The sequence below is a fragment of the Pteropus vampyrus genome, unplaced genomic scaffold (assembly GCF_000151845.1).
Source record: "Pteropus vampyrus isolate Shadow unplaced genomic scaffold, Pvam_2.0 Scaffold22, whole genome shotgun sequence".
Taxonomy (NCBI): domain Eukaryota; kingdom Metazoa; phylum Chordata; class Mammalia; order Chiroptera; family Pteropodidae; genus Pteropus; species Pteropus vampyrus.
The window spans coordinates 14,141,657-14,161,807 of record NW_011888803.1 but is presented as its reverse complement, the minus strand read 5'-3'; the positions used below and the strand labels follow the sequence as shown (position 1 = coordinate 14,161,807).

The 20,151-nt window shown below is 32.5% G+C and overlaps 1 protein-coding gene across 4 annotated transcripts in view; it reads right to left on the bottom strand.

Moving 5' to 3' along the window:
- Window positions 1-10: 10 nt before the first annotated feature.
- The window catches only part of MTF2 (metal response element binding transcription factor 2), a 60,622-nt gene continuing 40,481 nt past the window's right edge, over window positions 11-20,151 (bottom strand). For all 4 annotated transcript variants that reach the window (XM_011355660.2, XM_011355659.2, XM_023528116.1 and 1 more), the window contains 9 exons: window positions 18,565-18,660; window positions 17,582-17,650; window positions 16,170-16,293; window positions 10,097-10,164; window positions 8,416-8,586; window positions 4,609-4,714; window positions 4,436-4,488; window positions 4,219-4,323; window positions 11-2,421 (listed from right to left, as the gene is read on the bottom strand). In XM_011355660.2, coding sequence (XP_011353962.1) covers window positions 2,064-2,421; window positions 4,219-4,323; window positions 4,436-4,488; window positions 4,609-4,714; window positions 8,416-8,586; window positions 10,097-10,164; window positions 16,170-16,293; window positions 17,582-17,650; window positions 18,565-18,660 — 1,150 coding nt within the window. In that variant the 3' untranslated portion in view covers window positions 11-2,063. The remainder of the gene's footprint in view (window positions 2,422-4,218; window positions 4,324-4,435; window positions 4,489-4,608; window positions 4,715-8,415; window positions 8,587-10,096; window positions 10,165-16,169; window positions 16,294-17,581; window positions 17,651-18,564; window positions 18,661-20,151) is intronic.

The window sequence follows — 20,151 nt, the reverse complement described above, 5'->3', positions numbered from 1 at the left end:
ACTCATTAGCTCTTTAAAAAATACACACATTTAATGTTGGTCTGTTTTAATTCTAAGTAAAGCAATTCCAAAAATACAAACTGAACATCAGAGCCATGTGAACCACCATGATAAAATAAAACAGACATTCACATAATTACGTCTAAAGACAGTTCAGCTTAATAAATCATCTTCCAAGTATGCCAAAGAAAGAGTTACTAAAAATACTGCTGGTGTTCAGTTAGAATTAAAGGACTTTGGGGAAAATGAAATAATATGATACAGGTGGAGTGAGTAAGGTTACACGGGATTTACATTTTCCATTACCCCTAGATATAAACAAACATTCAAAATCAACACAAACTCTGTGTGTTATTCAAAATATTGCAGCTGCAGGAAAGGCAACTTTAAATTAATAGCTAGGGGAAAATCAAGTTTTGGTGGAGGTAAACAGAAGTGACAGTTTTTAATTTGCACTTTTGTAAAGCTCATTTATACCTGGCCAACCAGGAACCTAATGCAGGACAACGAAGTTCTCTGCTTCTTTTGGCTATAATGTGACAAGGAAAAATCATCTTTTGAAGATGTTAAAGACATAAAGCAACTTTCTTTATAAACAGTCAAATAATCAATCAATGGAATAAATAAGTACTAACCCACATTTTTACTGCTCTGTAATCACTACATTTTACATATTTTTCATTTTGGCAGCAAATTCCCCAATTTTTAAGCTAAAATCCACTAATTACTTTTAAGAGTAAAATGGATGCCACCAAAATAAGAATATTCTTCTGTTTACTCTTTGGCTAAAAAAGAAAACAAACAAAATAAAACATAAAGAAACAGAAGACAACTCTAACACTGGTGATAAAAGAAATTGCTTTTTTTTTACATGTAAAATAAAGTTATCAATTTAAATCTTGGTACACTTTATAAAAACAAGAGGTAATGTTGTAATAAAACAGCAGTAGCCTTGGCAGGCAGCATACTGTTTGTTAACCCTGTGCAATAAAATACTTTGTTCATACTACACTTATTCAACATGACTAACAGTTACTACAGACATTTCAGGAATCTTCACGGGATTCCTATAGACTTACTGTTAAAACTGAGAGACATTTACAATCATAATGTGCCATGAAAACTTGAAAACGTTACTTCTAGTAGGAGATAATGTTCATATTATTTGAATTTGTTTTAGGTACTGAACAGCTGAGTTAACAAGGACTGAAACAGAAAAGCATTCTAAAAGCCCATGAACACTGTTGTTCACACCCTTCTTCAGAACACACTAAACTTGTTTGACACATTTCTCTTCATACATAGCAAGCAACAGCACCCAATACAAGCCTGAGAAGAAATGCTGCTGTGTAAATACTGCAACTATTCCTGATAAAAGAATTATGGGACATATACTCCAAAGCTGCCCATTCCCATAATTTGTATTGCATAGGTCACATAATCACACACATATATATACACATGTGTATATATATGCACATGCAAAGAATATATTAAGACGACAATGAAGTCTAGTCACAGAGCAATTTACAGGCTCAATATATTTTTTACACTTTGCTTGAAAGAAAATTTCAATATTTTACAGTCTTTTAGTAGGCATTATATACACTGCACTTTATGAAATCTAAAAGGTATTGAAATAAATTTTTTCCAACATTTTGGTAACAAAACAGACAATGTTTCTTCAAATACTTGTGCTATATATCTACATGATCTGTTTTCTCTGATAACCACTAATCACAAAAACTGACTCAATGGAATAATGAGAAAAATTATCTAACGCCAGGCATGGGTTTGAATCGTTTTTAATATCCTATCCCAGAAACATTTTACAAATCTTAAATTTAAAAAAGTAAGTCTCTGTTCTGATTTTTAAAAGATATCTTTTTATGACAATATCCATAACATTGACAAGTACATGTTAAGGCTAGTATCATCTTCTTTTGTAAATTTTTTTGACTTTTTTTTTTTTAAGAAAGATAGTAAAAGCCAGACTCCTTTAGAGCTTTGAACTGTACCTACAGAAAATGAGAGTGCAGTGAACATAATGTTCAGTCCTACAGTCAGGATGCAGTTGCTCCTTCCCATTCCACAAGATACTGCACCTTTCCATCAAGTGTCACCCGACGAGCCAACACTCGGTATTTTTCACCACATGCTATTCTACCTGCAGCACCAAAATAACTGGTAATGGAGTTCTTTAGATGATTGAGTTGTAACTCCTGATCTGCTAAATTATTCAAAATTTCTGTGTTGAGTTCATCAAATTGGTAATCCTCTTTGCCTTCATCATCTTTTACAATTTCTGAGTTCTGAGTCTGGAGTGCTCTTCTTGGAAGACGACCCCTTCTCCTCCGTAAATGTGGTATTGCAGCAGGCCAAGATCTTCCTGTACGAGTTCTTTTTCTGGAGTCAGATAAACTGTAAAACAGAAAGGCCAAAATTGTCTACTGAGCTTATAAGCATCCTCTTCCCACACAATAGGTTCTCTGATTTTTTTCTTATCATTCTGTTTAAGTATATACCCTGGCTTACACAAAAATTAAACTAAAACAATTAATGCTATGTAAGTGGATTATCACTCGCCTTCATTAGACTCCCTCACTTTATTGGGGCTGACCTGTGAAGAGCTTTCCTTCCTTAACTATGTTCTATTAAGCTTAAAAGAATCAGAGGATATATTTGAATTATGAAGCCAACAAGGCAAATTCTTACCAAGAGGCCCTATTCGTAAGTCAGGTTTTGTCTTATCATTAAAAAGAAAATGGTTCATTCATTCATTCATTCAATGCAGAAAATATTTAATAAGCACCTACTATATATATGACACTGTTCCATGTACTTAAACAGATGATAGAACTAGAATAAAAGGTCTCTTTTGACCAGTTCAAGGCCAAGTGAAGCAATGTAACAAACTGAAATACGCATAAACTAGAATTAGGGTACCCTGGGTCTAGCTTTATGTGATACTAGCCCAATTTAAATCTCTTATTTTCTGTGTCTTTTAAGCAAAAAGATTAAGTGAAGGGATTGAACTAGATAATCTTTGAGGTGCTTTTCAGTTTAGAAATTGATTTTACAACCTTATAACGAGGAGAGAATAGAGTATGAAAGTTAAATTCAAAGACTTTATAATTTTACTACCTGAGTTAACAACCTAGCTCTGTTATATCTGCCAAACATGGTATCTTGGGCTTGTTACTTAAAACCTTTTAAGTCAGCAGTCGCCATCCTTTTTGGCACCACAGACAGTGCTCCTATGAAACTCTAATGCCTAATGATCTGAGGTGGGACTGAGGTGGTGATGATAACGCTGGGGAGTGGCTGCAAATAGAGATGAAACTTCCCTAGCCTGCCGCTCACCTCCTGCTGTGCGGCCCGGTTCCTAACAGGCCATGGACTGGCACCAGTCCGCCGCCTGGGGGTTGGAGACCCCTGCTCTAAGTCTCAGTTTCCTTATCTGCAAAATGGAAATAAAGGGACCTACGACTTGAAAGATTGTTTTAAGAATTAAATAAAACAATGTATACAAAAAGGTTAGCACAATGCTTAGTAAAAAGCCAAAAAATAGTTCACATGATTACCCATGATTCATTTAAAAATGAGTTACCTTTTAAGCCTTTAAACACTTAGAATTTTATATTATTTAGAAGAGCAGTTTTTGAATTGGGAACAAAAATTAAAGGGAGAAGTATAAAACTTGGAAGTTCATAACTCTGACCCCAAATAAATAAAACTTTTCATGACTAATAAATCATACTTTAGGAAAAAGTTGTCCTTCTGAAGAATCAGGTTAAACAAAATATTAGAGAAGTCTGCTATTGATAAAAATCCTGAGTTAAAAAGTTCTTTTACTAACAAAAGGATTTATGTTCCTGATTCAGATTTAAAAAAAAAAAAAGTCTTCCTAAAGCAAGGCACACTTATATATTAAAAACATAAAAAGGTCTCACAGAAAAGAGCACAGTCAGTATACCTCTTTCTCTGTGCACATAGCATATTTCCTAACAGATCAGAAATATTTCATGTTTGTGCTCTGAAAAGCAAAAATATTCAGATGAATATTAACAACCTAAGGAGTCTACATATGGATTGCTTCTCAAAAGGTGAAAGACATACTTGTATCATTTTCAATTGCTACACATTTCATTAATGATCAGTCACAAAGAAAAAGAGTGTACAGGAAAATTAATAAAGAATAAGAACATAAATATCTACCCATAATGCCTGGCAATGCTAGACGAGGTAGTTTCTTTTGCACTGGAAGCACCCGTGATATCCACATCTGAGGTATTGGATGAATGTGCGGTTCCCTCAGTTCTCCTGAGACAAAAGAATTTAAATGGTATAACGACTATATTACATAACAATATAAATACTAATTCCCTCCCTCAAAGAAAGTTTCTAGGATAGGAGAAAATAACTTTCTATTTACCCTATAGAACAAGGTAAATCCAAGGTAGGATTCTCTGAAATTGATTCTTTATCCTGGAAAATAAAAAAAATATATACTTAAAAGCACAGTTCTAAAGTAAGCTGAAAAAATAAGTTTGTCAGTAATTCAAGCATTCTTCCTTGCTTAGAACATATACCAACATATTATCTTACCAAAGACGGCTCAGCAGTTTTCTGAATCATTTTTCTTGTATATGGGCCAGGTGGACGACCTACAGATTTTTTCTTTCCTTTTTTTTCTATGCCATTGCTTACTTCCCTAAAACATAAAACCATTGTGTATTTAATCTCTGCATAAAGAAAATAAACAACAACAACAAAAAAACGGTGGACAATATACACTGTCATATTCCTATCTATGTAATAATTAGGTTACAATTATTATATTTTTTAATTAATGGTAATATAAAAACAACAAAATTAAATACAGGTTAAATCTATACAAGTTTAGTCAAGTACACAATACATTCTAATTTAAATATTTTTTGACTTAAGAGATATTTACATATGAAAGGTTTAAAAATGTTCTGTTTTATACTTGTAAAAATATATATACCATCTTAAAAAAAAAAAGACTACTATTTCAGAAAGAAGAGTTCAAAACTCCTAAAAGTTCAGTTAATTAGTTCAGTTACTTATTCTTACTACGTGGGTACTTGGGGGATGTTTCAAGGATTTAATACTAGAAGTGATTAGGAATTTAGCAGTTAACCTCTTAGAGCCAGGAAGTATTTATGTTAAAATACAGTAGCTATAAATACAGGTTGCCTTTAAATAGATATATCTAAATTACACACACACACACACACACACACACACACACACACACACACACATTCTTGAATGATGTTGATCAGAAAGAGAATGAAGCACAGGGTGCCTGAGTGTAAAGGTACCTTATCCCTCATATAGGGTAGTCATTCAAAGGGCAAAATTAGAACTAGAAAACTATTTTTGAGACATAAAGGCAAGTGTCAAAGGAACAACAAGAAATAAGCAAATAGTCAAAGACATCTCTAACCAATAGAAGAAAAAAAGGGCAAATAATATAAAGAACATCTATTTCATTTATTCAACATTAACTATCACATAAAGGGGATATTAGATAATAATATAAAGATGGTCCCTGTGTTAAGGGGTTCACAATACAGTTAGAAGGTGACATATCTGTATACAAGCAAGCTAATAAAACGGGTTAAGTGCTAGAAGAAAGTTATTCAGGAAAATTCAATTAAAAACAAAGAAAAGGAACAATACTACATAATAGGCTAGAAGGAAGCAAATGGAGTAAAGTAGGAAAGACTACCCCTCCCAACACCAAACTAAGGGTGGAGAATAAAGGTGGAAGTACAAGAGAAAATAGGGGACCTAGAAGAACAAAGCATAACTAGAACTATAATCAAAAGTCTCAAGAATAAGGTGAATGGGGCAATACATTATCTTTTTTGAAAGATGACCAATATACCATTTATAAAAGATCTCTGGACCATAGAAAGTACTCTCAGATTAAAAGGAGTAATTCATACATAGAGCCCAGAAGGAACTAAGATTAAGAATGCCTTTTTAAAAAGTTGAACTATTACCTGTTGGCAACAAATAAAAACCCAACAGCTACCACAGATGAAGTGTCCTATCAATATCATGATAGGAATAAGAAAGTTTGTGCAAACCTTTTTTCTAATTCATCATATGGACAATTGCTAGCAAAGTATTAACAATAAAATCTGAAAGTGATAGAAATATTCTTTCCTTCAGGGAAAAAAACCTTGAAGTAGTATCTATTTTATTACAAACTCAAACGAATATGAAGTACTGTTGACCCTCTATAATTAACTCTTCTCATACATTTCATTTGCTCCTTAAATTTTCCTCTCTGCACAACCCTCTCGGCTATCTTTGCCTCATTATTTCATTGAGAAAACAGAAGCTATCAGCACTTTAGTCATCTTCCAAATGGCAAATCTACAACAGAACGAGCCTCTGTACCCATTTTCTTTTACACTCCGTTTCAATGGAGGGTGTAAATCCTCCTATCAAAGGCCACTCCCATGTTTAGGCTCTAAGTCCCTCCCTTTTTGGCTTCTCAAAGACTTTACAATATCTTCAATTACTTCCCCTATCTCCTATGCCAATCTATTCTCCACTGGATCATTCCTACTAGCACATAGAACAGGTTCCAATTATCTTCCATCTAACTAAAAAACCATCACCTGATTACTCCCGTTTTCCTCTTCAGCTTCCATTCAGCTACTTTTCTTTGCAGTAAAACTAATCGAGACAAAAACTCTTTCCACTTTAAATTATTTCCTTTTTCTTTATTATTATCATTACTATTTGAGTCTATGCCCCTTATTAGAAGAAAAAGCCCAGTTCTGACACGTAAATTGGGCAGTGCCATTTTCAATTACACTACAATTCACTTCAATCTGACTTTCATCTTTATCTCTCAAAAATCTGTTTTTGTCAAGGTCACTAATAACAAAATGTTATCTTAGCCAGTAAACATTTTTCTCTCATCTAATCCATCTCTAAAACATTCAATAGTTTAATACACCCATCTTTCTTAAAACCCATAGTCTCTTGGTTTTTATGACACTCAATACTTTCCTGGTTTTCTATCTCACTGATCATTCTTTTTTAGTCTCCTTCATTTAATTTCACCTCTTCTAAATCTCTAACTGATATCAGGGCATTGTTGTGAGCCACAGTCTCTGTCTCTGTCTGTTTCTCTCTCTAGGTAATTTCATTCATTCTCACGGCTTCCAAATTTGTATCATACGTCCTGACTTCTCCTGAGCTACTGACATACACACCTAATTGCCTATATATAACATCATCATCACTTAGATATCCCGCTTAAAAATCTCACGCTCAATGAGTATGAAATAGAAGAAAACTTCATTCACCTTGCCAAATTCCATTCTTTCAGATCTGGGTAACAGACATCACCCACCAGTTGCTAAAGCCAGAAATGTGGGCATTGTTTAACTATATTCCTCCCTTTCTTTAGCAAATTTAATTCATTAGCAAAGCCAGTAAATTCTGCCTCCAATAGAGATCCTGAATCTATTTTCTCTCCATTTGACTACTACCACCCACCTCTGCACAAGCAACCATCATTTCTTACCAAGACTTCAAGATTCTTAATTTTCTCTTTCTTCTACTTACTTCTATACCTAACCATTCTCTAAACAGCACTCAAAGAGGTACTTTTAAGGATAATCCAATCTGTTTACATCTTTAAATAGTCCCCCATTATTCTTAGAAAACTCTTGAGTCCTTATGACACCTACAAGACTACATGATCAAGTGCCACCCAACGTTTCCAACATCTAATGCTACTCATTCATACCTCACAAGCCTTCTGAGAGTTCTTAGAAAATGACTCACAGCCTTCACACTTGTTATTTCTACTACCTGGAGTATTCCTCCCCTTGCTCTTCTCATTCTTTAAGCCTCAGCATAAATAGGCCTTTTTCAAGCCTCCTTCTTAAAGTAGACCCCTTCATCTCTATTCATCCCAGTACAGTCTAAATCTGTATGTTTTTCCCTAAATAGCACGAGCATGATCTCTATTAATTTACTTTCTTCCCCACTATAACGTAAACCCCATCACAGAAGAAAGTCTGTCTTGTTTGTTATTATATCCCCAGAAATTTGACAGAAAAGTGCTTGATAAATGGAATGAATGAATGGGAAATAAATGAACAAATAAACAGGCCAGTACTTAAACTGTTTGCTAACCAAATCGATAAGGCTTATTCCTATAAAACCTAAGATCTTAAATAAAAAAAACATCTAGTATTAGCTCTTTGCACCTTGTCTTAAGCAAAAAATTTTAAAAAACAAATCAGGGTAACTGCCACTTGTACTTTCAAATATACTAACGAGACTACATAACACACATTTTTAGTTACATATAAGCTAAAGAGAAAAACTATGCCACGGATCAACTTTTACCTTGAATCAGATATAGGTTTGGATGCCTTTCTGCCTTTAATTTTAAATTCATGGGATGTTCCTTCAGGTTCTTTCTCTGCTTTGAAAGCCACATTTGGTGGCACAGGAGGAACACGAATTCGCAACCCAAACAAATGCTTCTTCTTCTTTATTTCTTTCCCAGACATAAACCTAAATTTTTAAAAAAATTAACTAAAAATTTAAAAACTGAACACATATACATAGCAGACCCTAGCTCTTAACTTTCAGATATAAAGCCTTTATACATGAAAGTCCACCCAATATTACAAAACTCACTCTTTCCCCTTGCTTTCCTGAATTCTTTATCTGTCCCAGAGCCAGTCCACAGGAGGATATGATGGGAGAATACGAGGGAGGGATAGGATCAAAAGGAAGGGAAAAGAGCACATGTCCACTTTTCTTTTTAAAACATGGCATCTAACTTTTTAAAGGAAAGAAGAGTACAGAGTGGTTCAGTCTCAATATGGTTTTCCATATTTTAGTGTCATCTGTTAAAAATATCTTTAAAAAGGTGTAGAATTCTACTTCAGGTATATTTGTGACAAATCCTGTTCAGAAAGTAATAGGTAACAGCACTGTCAAAGAAAGTAGGAGACCAATCCTAGAGGCCCAGAAAATAAAAATATCTAGTGCTTCAGATCTGAAACTGAAAATAACCTGGAGCAGAGAAATGTTATTTCAGTGTTGGCTTGGGTCTCTGAAAAATATGCTCCTTAGCCCATTCCCAAAGGCTTTTAGAAAAAAAAAATCTATCTTACTATGTCTGTCTAGCCAAAAGAAACACTACCAAATATTTAGATTGCTTTTCTACTTTTACATAGGATTAAAAGAGGGGGGCCTCATTTCTACCATAACAGGAACAGATTTATTTCTGGCACTCTAAATTGGATTATAAAATTCATTGTCTCATAAAGTATTTTTACCAATACAGGAACTGCTCAGTTACTTTATGGCTTCTTGAACTGACCTAAAGATCTAGCCACTAATAATTATAATAAATTTTAATGACAAAATGCTGTCAAGTTCAAAAACAGAAAATTGTTACAAAATTTTATAATATAACTCAATAATTGGTTGGAGCCAGCATATACATTTTTAAAAATTACTTGTATTGCATTTTTAAAATATTTTTAAGAAATGCACATATGCTGGTTTAAAATAAAAAGATTTAGACATGAAAATGTCAAACAATATCACTTAATTATCAAAAAATTAGACCACTAATACTACTATTCCATAACTCATGGCAATAACAAATCTTAACTGTAAAAGATCTCGATCATTTAAAAACCCATATTCTCTACAAATATTCCCCTATTTTTTGCATATTCCCACCAGCTAACAAGATTTTATTTTACTCTCTGTAGACTGCATTATAAAAACAAGTCATTACTGACTATGCTTTCTCAAATGACCAGGCCGAATTCTGTTGAGATACTGATATGTCTCCCATCTACCATTCCCATAGGACTGGTCTTCCCTTTTCCAACTCTTGAGAGTCAATGCTCTAGTCTGACTGGAAAAGAATATAACATTAGAAAGTTTTAAAATGTATGTACTAGTTCTATACACAAACCCCACAATTCTTAAACAATGCCATTATTCCTTAACACTTAATAAATGTCTCCTTCATAGGGATACATAAAATAAATTGACTTACATGGTCTTGTAATCATTTAATGCCTCCAGAACATGTTCATATCTTTCAGATTTTGGTGTGTCTGCCAGCTGTGAAGTATCAAGAAACAATTTAACGCACTATAATGACATCAATTAGAAATATACAGATGCTAGATAGAGGTAATGTGATGTAGAGGAAAAGTGTACTGACTGAACTTAGAAAATCTAAGTTCTAATTCTAGGTCCTCACTGACCAGCTGTGTGATATAAGGTCATTTAACTTCTCAAGGCTTGTTTTCTCACCTATAAAAAGAGGAGTATAAATCCTGCACTACTTACTTCACTAGTAATTGTATGGATCAAATGATATGACTGAAAGAACTGGAAACTGTACAACAATACAAAAATGAACTTTTATTAGTTATTATTAAATTTATTTTAATTCTATAATGTGGGGAAATAATACGTTTGAATTACTCTGATAACCACAAAAGCTTCTACTACATAGGTATAGGGAGGAATATAAAAAGTAATGAGAAACATATCATTTTATTTCCCAATACTTCTAATATTAGCACAAAACAATAATCTCTGTAATTTTAAAAACTATTATAAACTTTGGGGATTTATTTTTCTAACAATTACAGATTTTAGCCAGCCCTAAAACCTAAAACAGCTCAGTAATTTCCTAACATCACAATCCATTTTAAAGTCTAAATGTTAAATACTAAAAAACATTCTATTTTGTTTCAAAAGGGCTTCCCCTTCAGAATCATTTCTGCCTCTTCTTTCAAGTTTACAGACTGGGGTCCAAGAGCAAAAAGATTCTAAATTATAAATGGACCATCCTCAATTAATGCCACAAAAACTTTAAAAAAAAATTCTAAAATATCACAGCTGACTTTCAAAATTACTACCAGTTATGTTCTTTACCAGTTAAAACTCCCAAACCTCTGATCTGCTACCAGCAAAAAGAGGAAACAAATCTGTAAAATAGAATGTTGGAGGTAGAAGAGACTTATCAAGTTATCTACACCAATTCTGTATTTTACAGATTAGTTAACAAATATAAAGATTAAATGAACTGCTCAAATTCACATGGCTGGTTATTGGGAAAACCAGAACCTGAACCCCAATGACAATCAGTCCATTGATTCACCATTTATTGAGAGCCAATTCTGTGCCAATGTTACGTGCTTTATAAAGACAAACAAACAAAATAGTTTGGCGCTCCTTCCTCCATACTCCTTCTTCCATACTACTTTCTCCTATTGTAATCTGTGAAGTGTCCAATGACAGAGAATTTCTATTAGAGGAAAAACAACAGAATTAAACTCTAAAGCTTAAAAGAGACCCTAGATGTCCATCTAATTCAAGCTTCCATCAATAGAGTGCAATCCCTTTTATAGTACTGATAATCATTCAACCTTGGCTTAACTACACACTAATGAAAGCCGAGGAGGGACCTACTAAAGGAGCCCATTCCATAGGTGGATGAAACCTTCCTTCTTGGAACTCTTCTATTCCTTCTTTTACAAGATAGTTCAAATATTTGACAGCAGCTATTATGTCTAAGATTAGGTTAAAGCTTTTAGCAGCAACATCACATGATTATTTCATATTAAGCTTTAGCTAACTAATTCCATCCTCTTCTTCATTCCCCCACCCACCTAAACTCAAACCAATCAGGATGAACATCTATCAAATCAAGTATCCCCTATCATACCTGCTTCCTCTGTACTGTTTGTGTATTTAAGCCTAGAGGCAGAGCTTTATAACTGTTGTTAATCTGATTTTGTTTTCTCAGTGTTCAAGATGATCTTTTTCTCTTGATTCTGTCATCCTTCTTGAATTTAGGGTAGGGACAAAGACAGAACTCTCCATTAGAATCTCCCTCACAAATATTCCCAAGCTACTGACTGTTTTTGTTACTATCATTCAATTAGTTACAAATCCATTTAATTTTTACTTTAACCAGTTCACATTTCAATCTTACATGAAATTGAGTTATACTATGTCTACACCATGTCCATAGCATTTGACACACCAGTGTTGCTAACCATAACAAAAAAGAATCCGGGTATTTAAATGATTTATACTAATAAGTCAGTGTTTCTTCCTTATTGCTTTTTAAATCTTTACAAACTATATATTTAAAAAACCTGCTCTAGAGTTTTGCTGACAATCAACAACAAAAGTGACTTTATAATTTCTCAAATCCATTCCTTTCTACTTTTTTAAAATCAGAATGAACTCTCTTCTTTCTTTTGGTATTTATTCTCTATGGTTTCTCAGAAATTTTATCTGTAAGTCTCTTCAGCACTCTTAGACTATTCTGCATTGGACTATATATTTTAAATCACATAATGAGGTAAAGGGATCCCATTCTGTATACTGAAAATTAAGAGTACAAATACTATAGTATAAATCAAATAATATGTATTAGAAGAGCATTATATACTAGGTCTTCAATCTGACCATGAGGTTTATAACATGTTTCTTCAGCAGAATAATCACTTTTGTTCTCTCTACAGACACCAATCTCACACTATGCTTTTACGTTCAGGGCTGTATATTTCCGTACAGACAAAATGCTATCATGTATGGTCAAAACTCTTCCCCCCTCAATAAAATACAACCTTCAATTACGCTGAATTCTAAGCCACATAGGTTTAAGCATGCCAAACAGCTTAAGTAATTTATCTGCCAACCTATGTACACTGTATGCTAATATATAATACTCAAGGCCCCAAGCATTTTTGTTAATCAGATTTCTTATAATTTTCAATTAAAAGTATACCACCTCTATTATATATTTTTCTCTAGCCAAAATATCATTTCTGCCATAGTATTTCATTTGAGTTTTATCGATGCCTTTCTCCCTACATCACTCAAAACTGAGGTAGCACTCAGTACATTTTTAAGATCACAGTTAACAGAAAAGTAGGTTGTCCTTACAGAACTAGGATTTTATACCATATTAGGAATCAAGACAAATGATAACAGGTAGATTCCAGAAAATATTAATATCTCATTTTAACTTCCAAAAGCAATCTGGTACAATAGTGATGCTTCATTCTAAATAAAAATCTTAAGCAATTTTTATTTGGGGTCTCAACTGTTATATCACATAATTTTACTATCTCAAAGAAAATATTTCAAAACATAGTTCCTCAAATAGCTATACTCAGTCTATACGACTTATTAAGTCGCTAACTCTCAAAGATGTAAAAAAAAAAAAATCGCATAAAGAAACATAATATCAAACTATATGTTCTAATATATAAACTTTTAGAACTAAAAGTTTCAACTTCTCTTTACAGCGATCCCAAAAATAACCAACTAAGAAAAATATAGGGTAGATAAATGTTAAATCTGCCTTTCAGAATGGAAGGATATGCTCTCCAAAAAATGTTTGTTTTTGAAATTTCTTTTTGCTATTAAAAGAGGTCACAGTATTTCCTATATACCAATAAAAAAATAACTACAATAGACTAAGCAAATGTTACTGATTTAATATGATTCCTCCAAATAACCAGAAATGTAAATCTTTATTAGGCTTCTCCCAAAACAAAGATATACCATTTCACTTTAGCCTGGGTCATCATATGTAAATATGCTATAATTCAGCTCAGAAATGGTAAATATGAATAAGTTCCTCCCTGTGACTAGGATTCTATTATTTTTCCTAATGCCATAAAAATCTCAACTCACATCATCACAAAATTTTTTCTCTTACCTAGATGGGGTAAAGGAGAAAACTTCACATTTGGGAAAGTTCAATCAATTGTTTTTCTGTTTTGTTTCATTTTTGAGGAGAAATTTTTAGACTAGTTCTATGCCATATAATCTACAGTATGTATAATAAGAACTGATGTTCAAAATGACTCGAGTACTCTCAGGTACTTGGTCAACCAATAATGTACTTAGCATATATATTTCCTATGTTTTGAAAATAATTAATGCTATTTTATAAAATTTTGAACACAAATATAAACAAAAAGAAATTTTTGTTAACCTAAATTTGGATTAGTGACAAAATTCAATTTGCAATTCAATTTCATTTAACCAAAGAATTCCTATTTTAATAATCTGGAATAATCCATTATTTGTATTCTTTGTTTCTATTACCACAAACATTTAAAAGTAAACTGAATGAAAATCACTGAATAAACAATAACGAATGGCATATATTTCATGCTTGCTTTATTATATAAAGATGTAGAAAATTAACAAAGAATTAAAATCTGAACTTCCATCTGTAAATTACTAGGCTAAGGACATTACTAAAAGAAATCTTAATGTTTTCTTTTATTAATGCAGAGAAGGCAATGAAAAATAATTTGAAAGTCATTTGTTCCAATAATTTGATGGCTAAAAAAAATGGAACCATTCCTCAGAAAAGTAAACTTTTTTTTGTTGTAAAGTCTTATTAAGATTATAATTATGTTTTTCTTACTTTTTAAATAAAGAGGAACATTTTCCCATATTGACAAAGAATAAAAAATTAAAATTTCTTAGTTTTAAGACATAAACTACAGAAAATGAAAATATCTATTGCTGAAATAAATTTTTATATGTATCAGAAGATCAGCTGGAACTGAGATATCTGAAATTCACAAACTGAACTCATTTCTTTAAAAACTGATTGTGATATTTGTTTTCTATTTTCAGCCACATAACTAAAATCAAAATATTACTTTCATTTTAATAAAAAATGATAGTATTTGAAGTAAATAAAACAAACTGCATTTTTAAATGTATGCCCACTGTTTATATGAAGTAACTACTGCAAAATTTAATGATGTAAAACACAAAATGTTCTAACAGGAATACGGATGTATTTGCATGTCAAGTACTGAAAGAACCATGTCTAGAGAAAAAGCATTTTAATGAATCTATCACAGCATAAGATATTAAGATAACTCTAAGAACCCTATAGTTACTAGTGCCTTACACTTTTTTCTTTTGTTAATAATCAGTTTATAAAAATTTATCAAATTTACAAGTCACTCATTTTCTCTCAAACTTCATCCAGAAGCAGTATTTATCAGAAAACTTAAGAGTGTTATTTTCCAATATCTAATATTCAATACATTTTAGCTCAGTTTCTTTTAATTATATCCTTGATTTTAATACCTAAGTATTCTGCAAGTGTTCATTTTATTTTATGCAACTGATCTACCACTAACTTTTAAATAAATGTGCACTGTTCTCTCCATGATGCCTCATAAAACCCCAAGAACAAAAAAAAAAAACAACAAAATGCCTCGGGAATCTATTTGATATGAACCTTATAAACTGCTCCAAGTCTAAAACTACAAATGCAGAAATTATTCCTAAATTTCAAGTCAGTTTACATAATTTTTACCTCAAAATGTAATCTGTGAATAAAATTCACACATCTGATTCCACATATTATAAAACAATTTTTATTTAACCTGAGTATTTAATACTTGTATTTTAATTATTATAAGTAAATGCTAAAAACAAGATAACTATGAAAGTTATTCTAGTTATTTTCTTCTTTGTGCTATTCCATGGTTTCAAAATCTTCAATGAACATGCAGTAAATTTTATATTGCTTTAAAAAAGACTTTGTAAACCAACATGAGTGGTTCTATTTCGCAAATGAAAAGCAAAATGAGATGTCCAAATGAGGGGGAATATCTCCAACTCAGGTAGCTTCACTAACTCATTATTCTAACACCAACAGTGGAAGTCAAAGGTTTAGAAGGGAGTACCAACAAGAGATTTGTAAAGAAAAATGTTAGTTACATCTCTAAGTTTATAGGAAACTTTGAAGAAAACGAGGAACCAAAGATACCCAATAATAAGGATTTCTCCCTCCCTTCTAACTACAATGATTCTCACTTCAGAAAATGGAAGATTCAAGTGATTTACTTTCTCCTCCTAAATTTTTTCCCTAGTTAACAGGCAATGAACAGGAGGATGAGAGGGCTGGTCCTGATATCCTTACCAAAGTTATTTCTTCTTGAACTAAAACTAAAATTCTACTTTAGATGTGTAGCTTATACATATGTCTTAGTTGCTTTTAACAAAAACAAAAAAGACATTGAGTAGCTAATGAAATAAGCTCTAAAATCACTTACCTCTCCAGGGTGCAATCTATCCCAGTTTTCATTAATGTATGTCATAAGCTCAAGTTCAGAATCAAAGTATTTCTTCTTGTGAATAACACTTAGGTTGTAAAGGCATAAGTGTGCTATATCTACCCTGGAATCCAAAATAATCAAAATATACAAAAACAATGTTTCTGATTATTGTTAAGAAATCGCACAATTTTTTATAACACCAGCAATTTTAAAAATCCAATGTGAAGTATTTAGGTGAACAAAAGGTCAATATCATGTCATATTCACAATATAATAAATCAATATATATTAAAATAATTTTAAAACATTAAATATTTACTTATTCTGAATAGTAACTATAAACTAAGGTATGTGAATATCTTAAAATGTACTCAAAAAAAATCTGACTTTAAGAAAAAAATAAGTTAAATGTTTTCACTGCTACATGTAAGTTACAGTACAGATCATATTTTAACAGACTTTGCTTCACAAGTGTTATCTTTTCCTAAAATATGTAAAACACTTAACAAAATTTTCTAAGTACTTACTACAGTAGCCCCTTATCCTCAGTTTTGCTTTCAATGTTTCAGTTACCTGCGGTCAACCGCAGTTATAAAATATTAAATGGAAAATTCCCGAAATAAACAATTCATAAGTTTTAAATTGTGCACTGTTCTCAGTAGCATGATGAAATCTCATGCTGTCTCACCTGGGACATGAATCATCCTTCTGTCCAGCCTATCCAGGCTGTATACTCTACCCATCCAGCAGTCACTTAGTAGCCATCTTGGTCATCAGATTGACTGTTGCAGTATTGCAGTGTTTGTGTTTAATAACCTTTATTTTATTAAATAATGAGCCCAAAGCTCAAGAGTAATGATGCTGGCAATTCGCCAAAGAGAAGCTATAAAGTGTATGTATGTACAGGAAAAACCATAATATATATAGGGTTCAGTGCTATCTTTGGTTTCAGGTATCCACTTGGAGTCTTGGACGTATCCCCCGCGGATAACAGTGAACTCCTGTATAAGCATTTTATCAATAAATCTCCAAAATTCATCACATTTCCCACACCCAAGAATTACTACATTGAAGCAGAAATTGGCATATTTGTGATAAAAACTTTCTCTTCTATACACTATTCTGAAGGCCCAAAAGAACCAGAAACTTGAATAAGAATTTTGAAGAATTAAAAGATTTTAAAATTACATTTTATGCTTTAGAAAATAAGTGGCCTTATTATTTTAGCAATAAAACTAGGTAATCCTTGGTGAAGATGACGTCAGGTTTAAGGATAAATAAAAGAAATAAAGCCAGGCATAAAGACCAAATTTTTTATTTAAGCCAAGTAAATGTATACAGAAAGTTTCATCCTGTAGGTTTAAGAATATGGCTCTCTTTTGCTCCTTAACAGAAATGTTCACACTTACCACTGTAATGGTAGACGTTTGAGGTATTCAGGTCCAGAACTGCAGACAGAGCAAATAAATGTATAAAACCTAAGGAAAAAGGAAACGTTGTATACTGAGTAACCAAGGATATACATAAATTATTTAACAATTAAAGCTAATATTTAGCAAGTGCATATCCTACAACTGATGTAAGGAATGATACACAAAGCAAAATATAATGTGAATTATAACACTGTGGTTTAAAGAATTTATTTTCCAGTAACAACAAATAATGAAATAATTCATATCTGGGGAGAAGGTGCAATTTTTCTTAGCCATTAGAAACCTTCACAGTTCACAACAAAGATTCATATACAGGTATAGTTTATTGATGGCTTGTGTGTACCAGGAATTGTGATGGCTACCCCCATATACACTGTCACTTTAATGCTCAAAACAATCTGGTAAAATAAGTTGACCTTCCTAAGTACAGAAAGATAGTAAATAGCATAAGTCAAAATTTAAAACCAGGTTTTTTGATGCCAAGTTTAGTGCTCTATCTTTAATTTTTCTTCCTAGAGCTCTCTGTTATTCCACATTCTCCTAACTTAGAAAGCATGTTAAGTCTGCTTTTAGAAATTCTTTAGATCTAGGGTATAAACTGTGTGTATTAGGGTTCTGTGGCCTTTTCCGATTTTCTGTCATAGAATCCCTTTGAGGTTCTTTACAGGAACATACCAATGAGAATAGTTTAGAGCACTGTGGGACAGTAAGAGCAAATTTTATCACGAATCAAATACTTAAAAGCTTTCTGGGATATCTAAAAGCACAAAAATTATGCATATTTTTAAGTTATATATTATTCAAGTATATTACTCAATGTTTTCCCTCTAAGCTGACTCATTTACAAATCACTTATTTAAACTCCTTTTAGAATTAGAAATCTGAAACTGCAAATATAACAATAAAAAAAGCTAAAAAAAAAAAAAAATCAATCAGTAAAGTTCAAATGCCCTTCTCACCTGTCTCCAAATAGCATTGGCTTTTGAAGGCATTGCACACAAGCCTCATGGAACCACTGCTTACATTTGCAGCATTGTAGCATCTTTAAATACCAGCTGTAAGAAAAGAGTTAAGATTAAAATTACTACCTTTTGATGATGTAAAGGTTTTTAAGTGGCATTGCGCAGAATACAGTTCTGATTATAGTATTACGTTTTTAGTACACTTAGTGTTAAATTTTTTCTTTCCCAAAAGTTATTGACTATTTCACCTCTCTCTTTTATTCATGAGAATAATTTATAAGCTCTAAAAAGATACATCTACTACTTCTAGTCAGCAAGTGCCTGGTTTCTATACTAGTAAAGGGACTTTACTAGTTTCTACACAAGCCTGGGACTTTTTTCCACATTAACTCTCTATGTTCTAGAAGAGATCAGTTTCAGAGGTCCTGGTCCCTTATGTGTACAGCTGTTTACCCCATATACCAAAAGGGCAAAAGCGGCTTTATATCTTCACTGTTTCTATTAACCTTGTCTATTAAAATGGAAAGAAGTATAGTTATGCTTGGCATAATAACATTTCAGTTTACAACAGACCACATATACAATTATGACATACCATATAGCCTAGGCTTATAGTAGGCTATACCAGTGGTCCACAACCTTTTTGGCACCATGGTCCAGTGGCTATGAGAATATAATGCCCAGCGATCTGAGGTAGAGCTGAGATGGTAATGCTAGCGCTGGGGAGCAGCTACAATACAGATGAAGCTTCGCCTGCCTGCTGTTCACCTCCTGATGTGCAGCCCGGTTCCTAAAGGCCACAGATAGGTACCAGTCCATGGCTTGGAGGATGGGAACCCCTGGGCTATACTAGCTAGGCTTGTGTTAGTATACTCTATGATACTGGCAAAATGATGAAACCACCTAACGACATGTTAGTCAGAATGTATCCCAGTTAAGTGGCACATGACTATACAGAAATTTAATATATTTGATTAAAATAATTATAAATCTAAGACTAAATCTAAGACTCTATAAAATATTAAGATTTTATCAAAGATTTTGTTCTATTTCAGATAGCTAAAGATGCTAAAACTGAATCTTCAACTAAGGATATCCTCTTTTCGGTTAGCATATGGTTTTAATATATTGATACCCTTATATGCCACCCAAATAATGTGTTTTCTTCCAACAATTCTTTTGCTCAACAAGTGAGCCCCACATTAATTTTGAGCCACACATACACAAAGGCAAGAAGACTGATACTAAGTAAGGTCATTTATCCATCAAAGACTAATGAATACTATGTTCCAGGTACTCTGCTAAGTGCTGAAGTTAGAGTTGTTAGCAATATCAAACAGTTCATGCAGTCATGGCACTTACACAATGGATGATATGCCTCATAAAATAATTTCTATAATGGTTTCCCCCTATTTTGAATAACGCTTTAAATTAAATGCTAAGTGGAAAAAAGCAAAGGAGAAAAATCAATCTCTTTTCTAAGTGATTTTTAAAAACTAGACAGAATGTTTCTTAGATCTGTAGGTGACCAAAAACCGAGTATTATAAAAATGTTAAATCACAAAAATTCCCTAAGATCAAAGA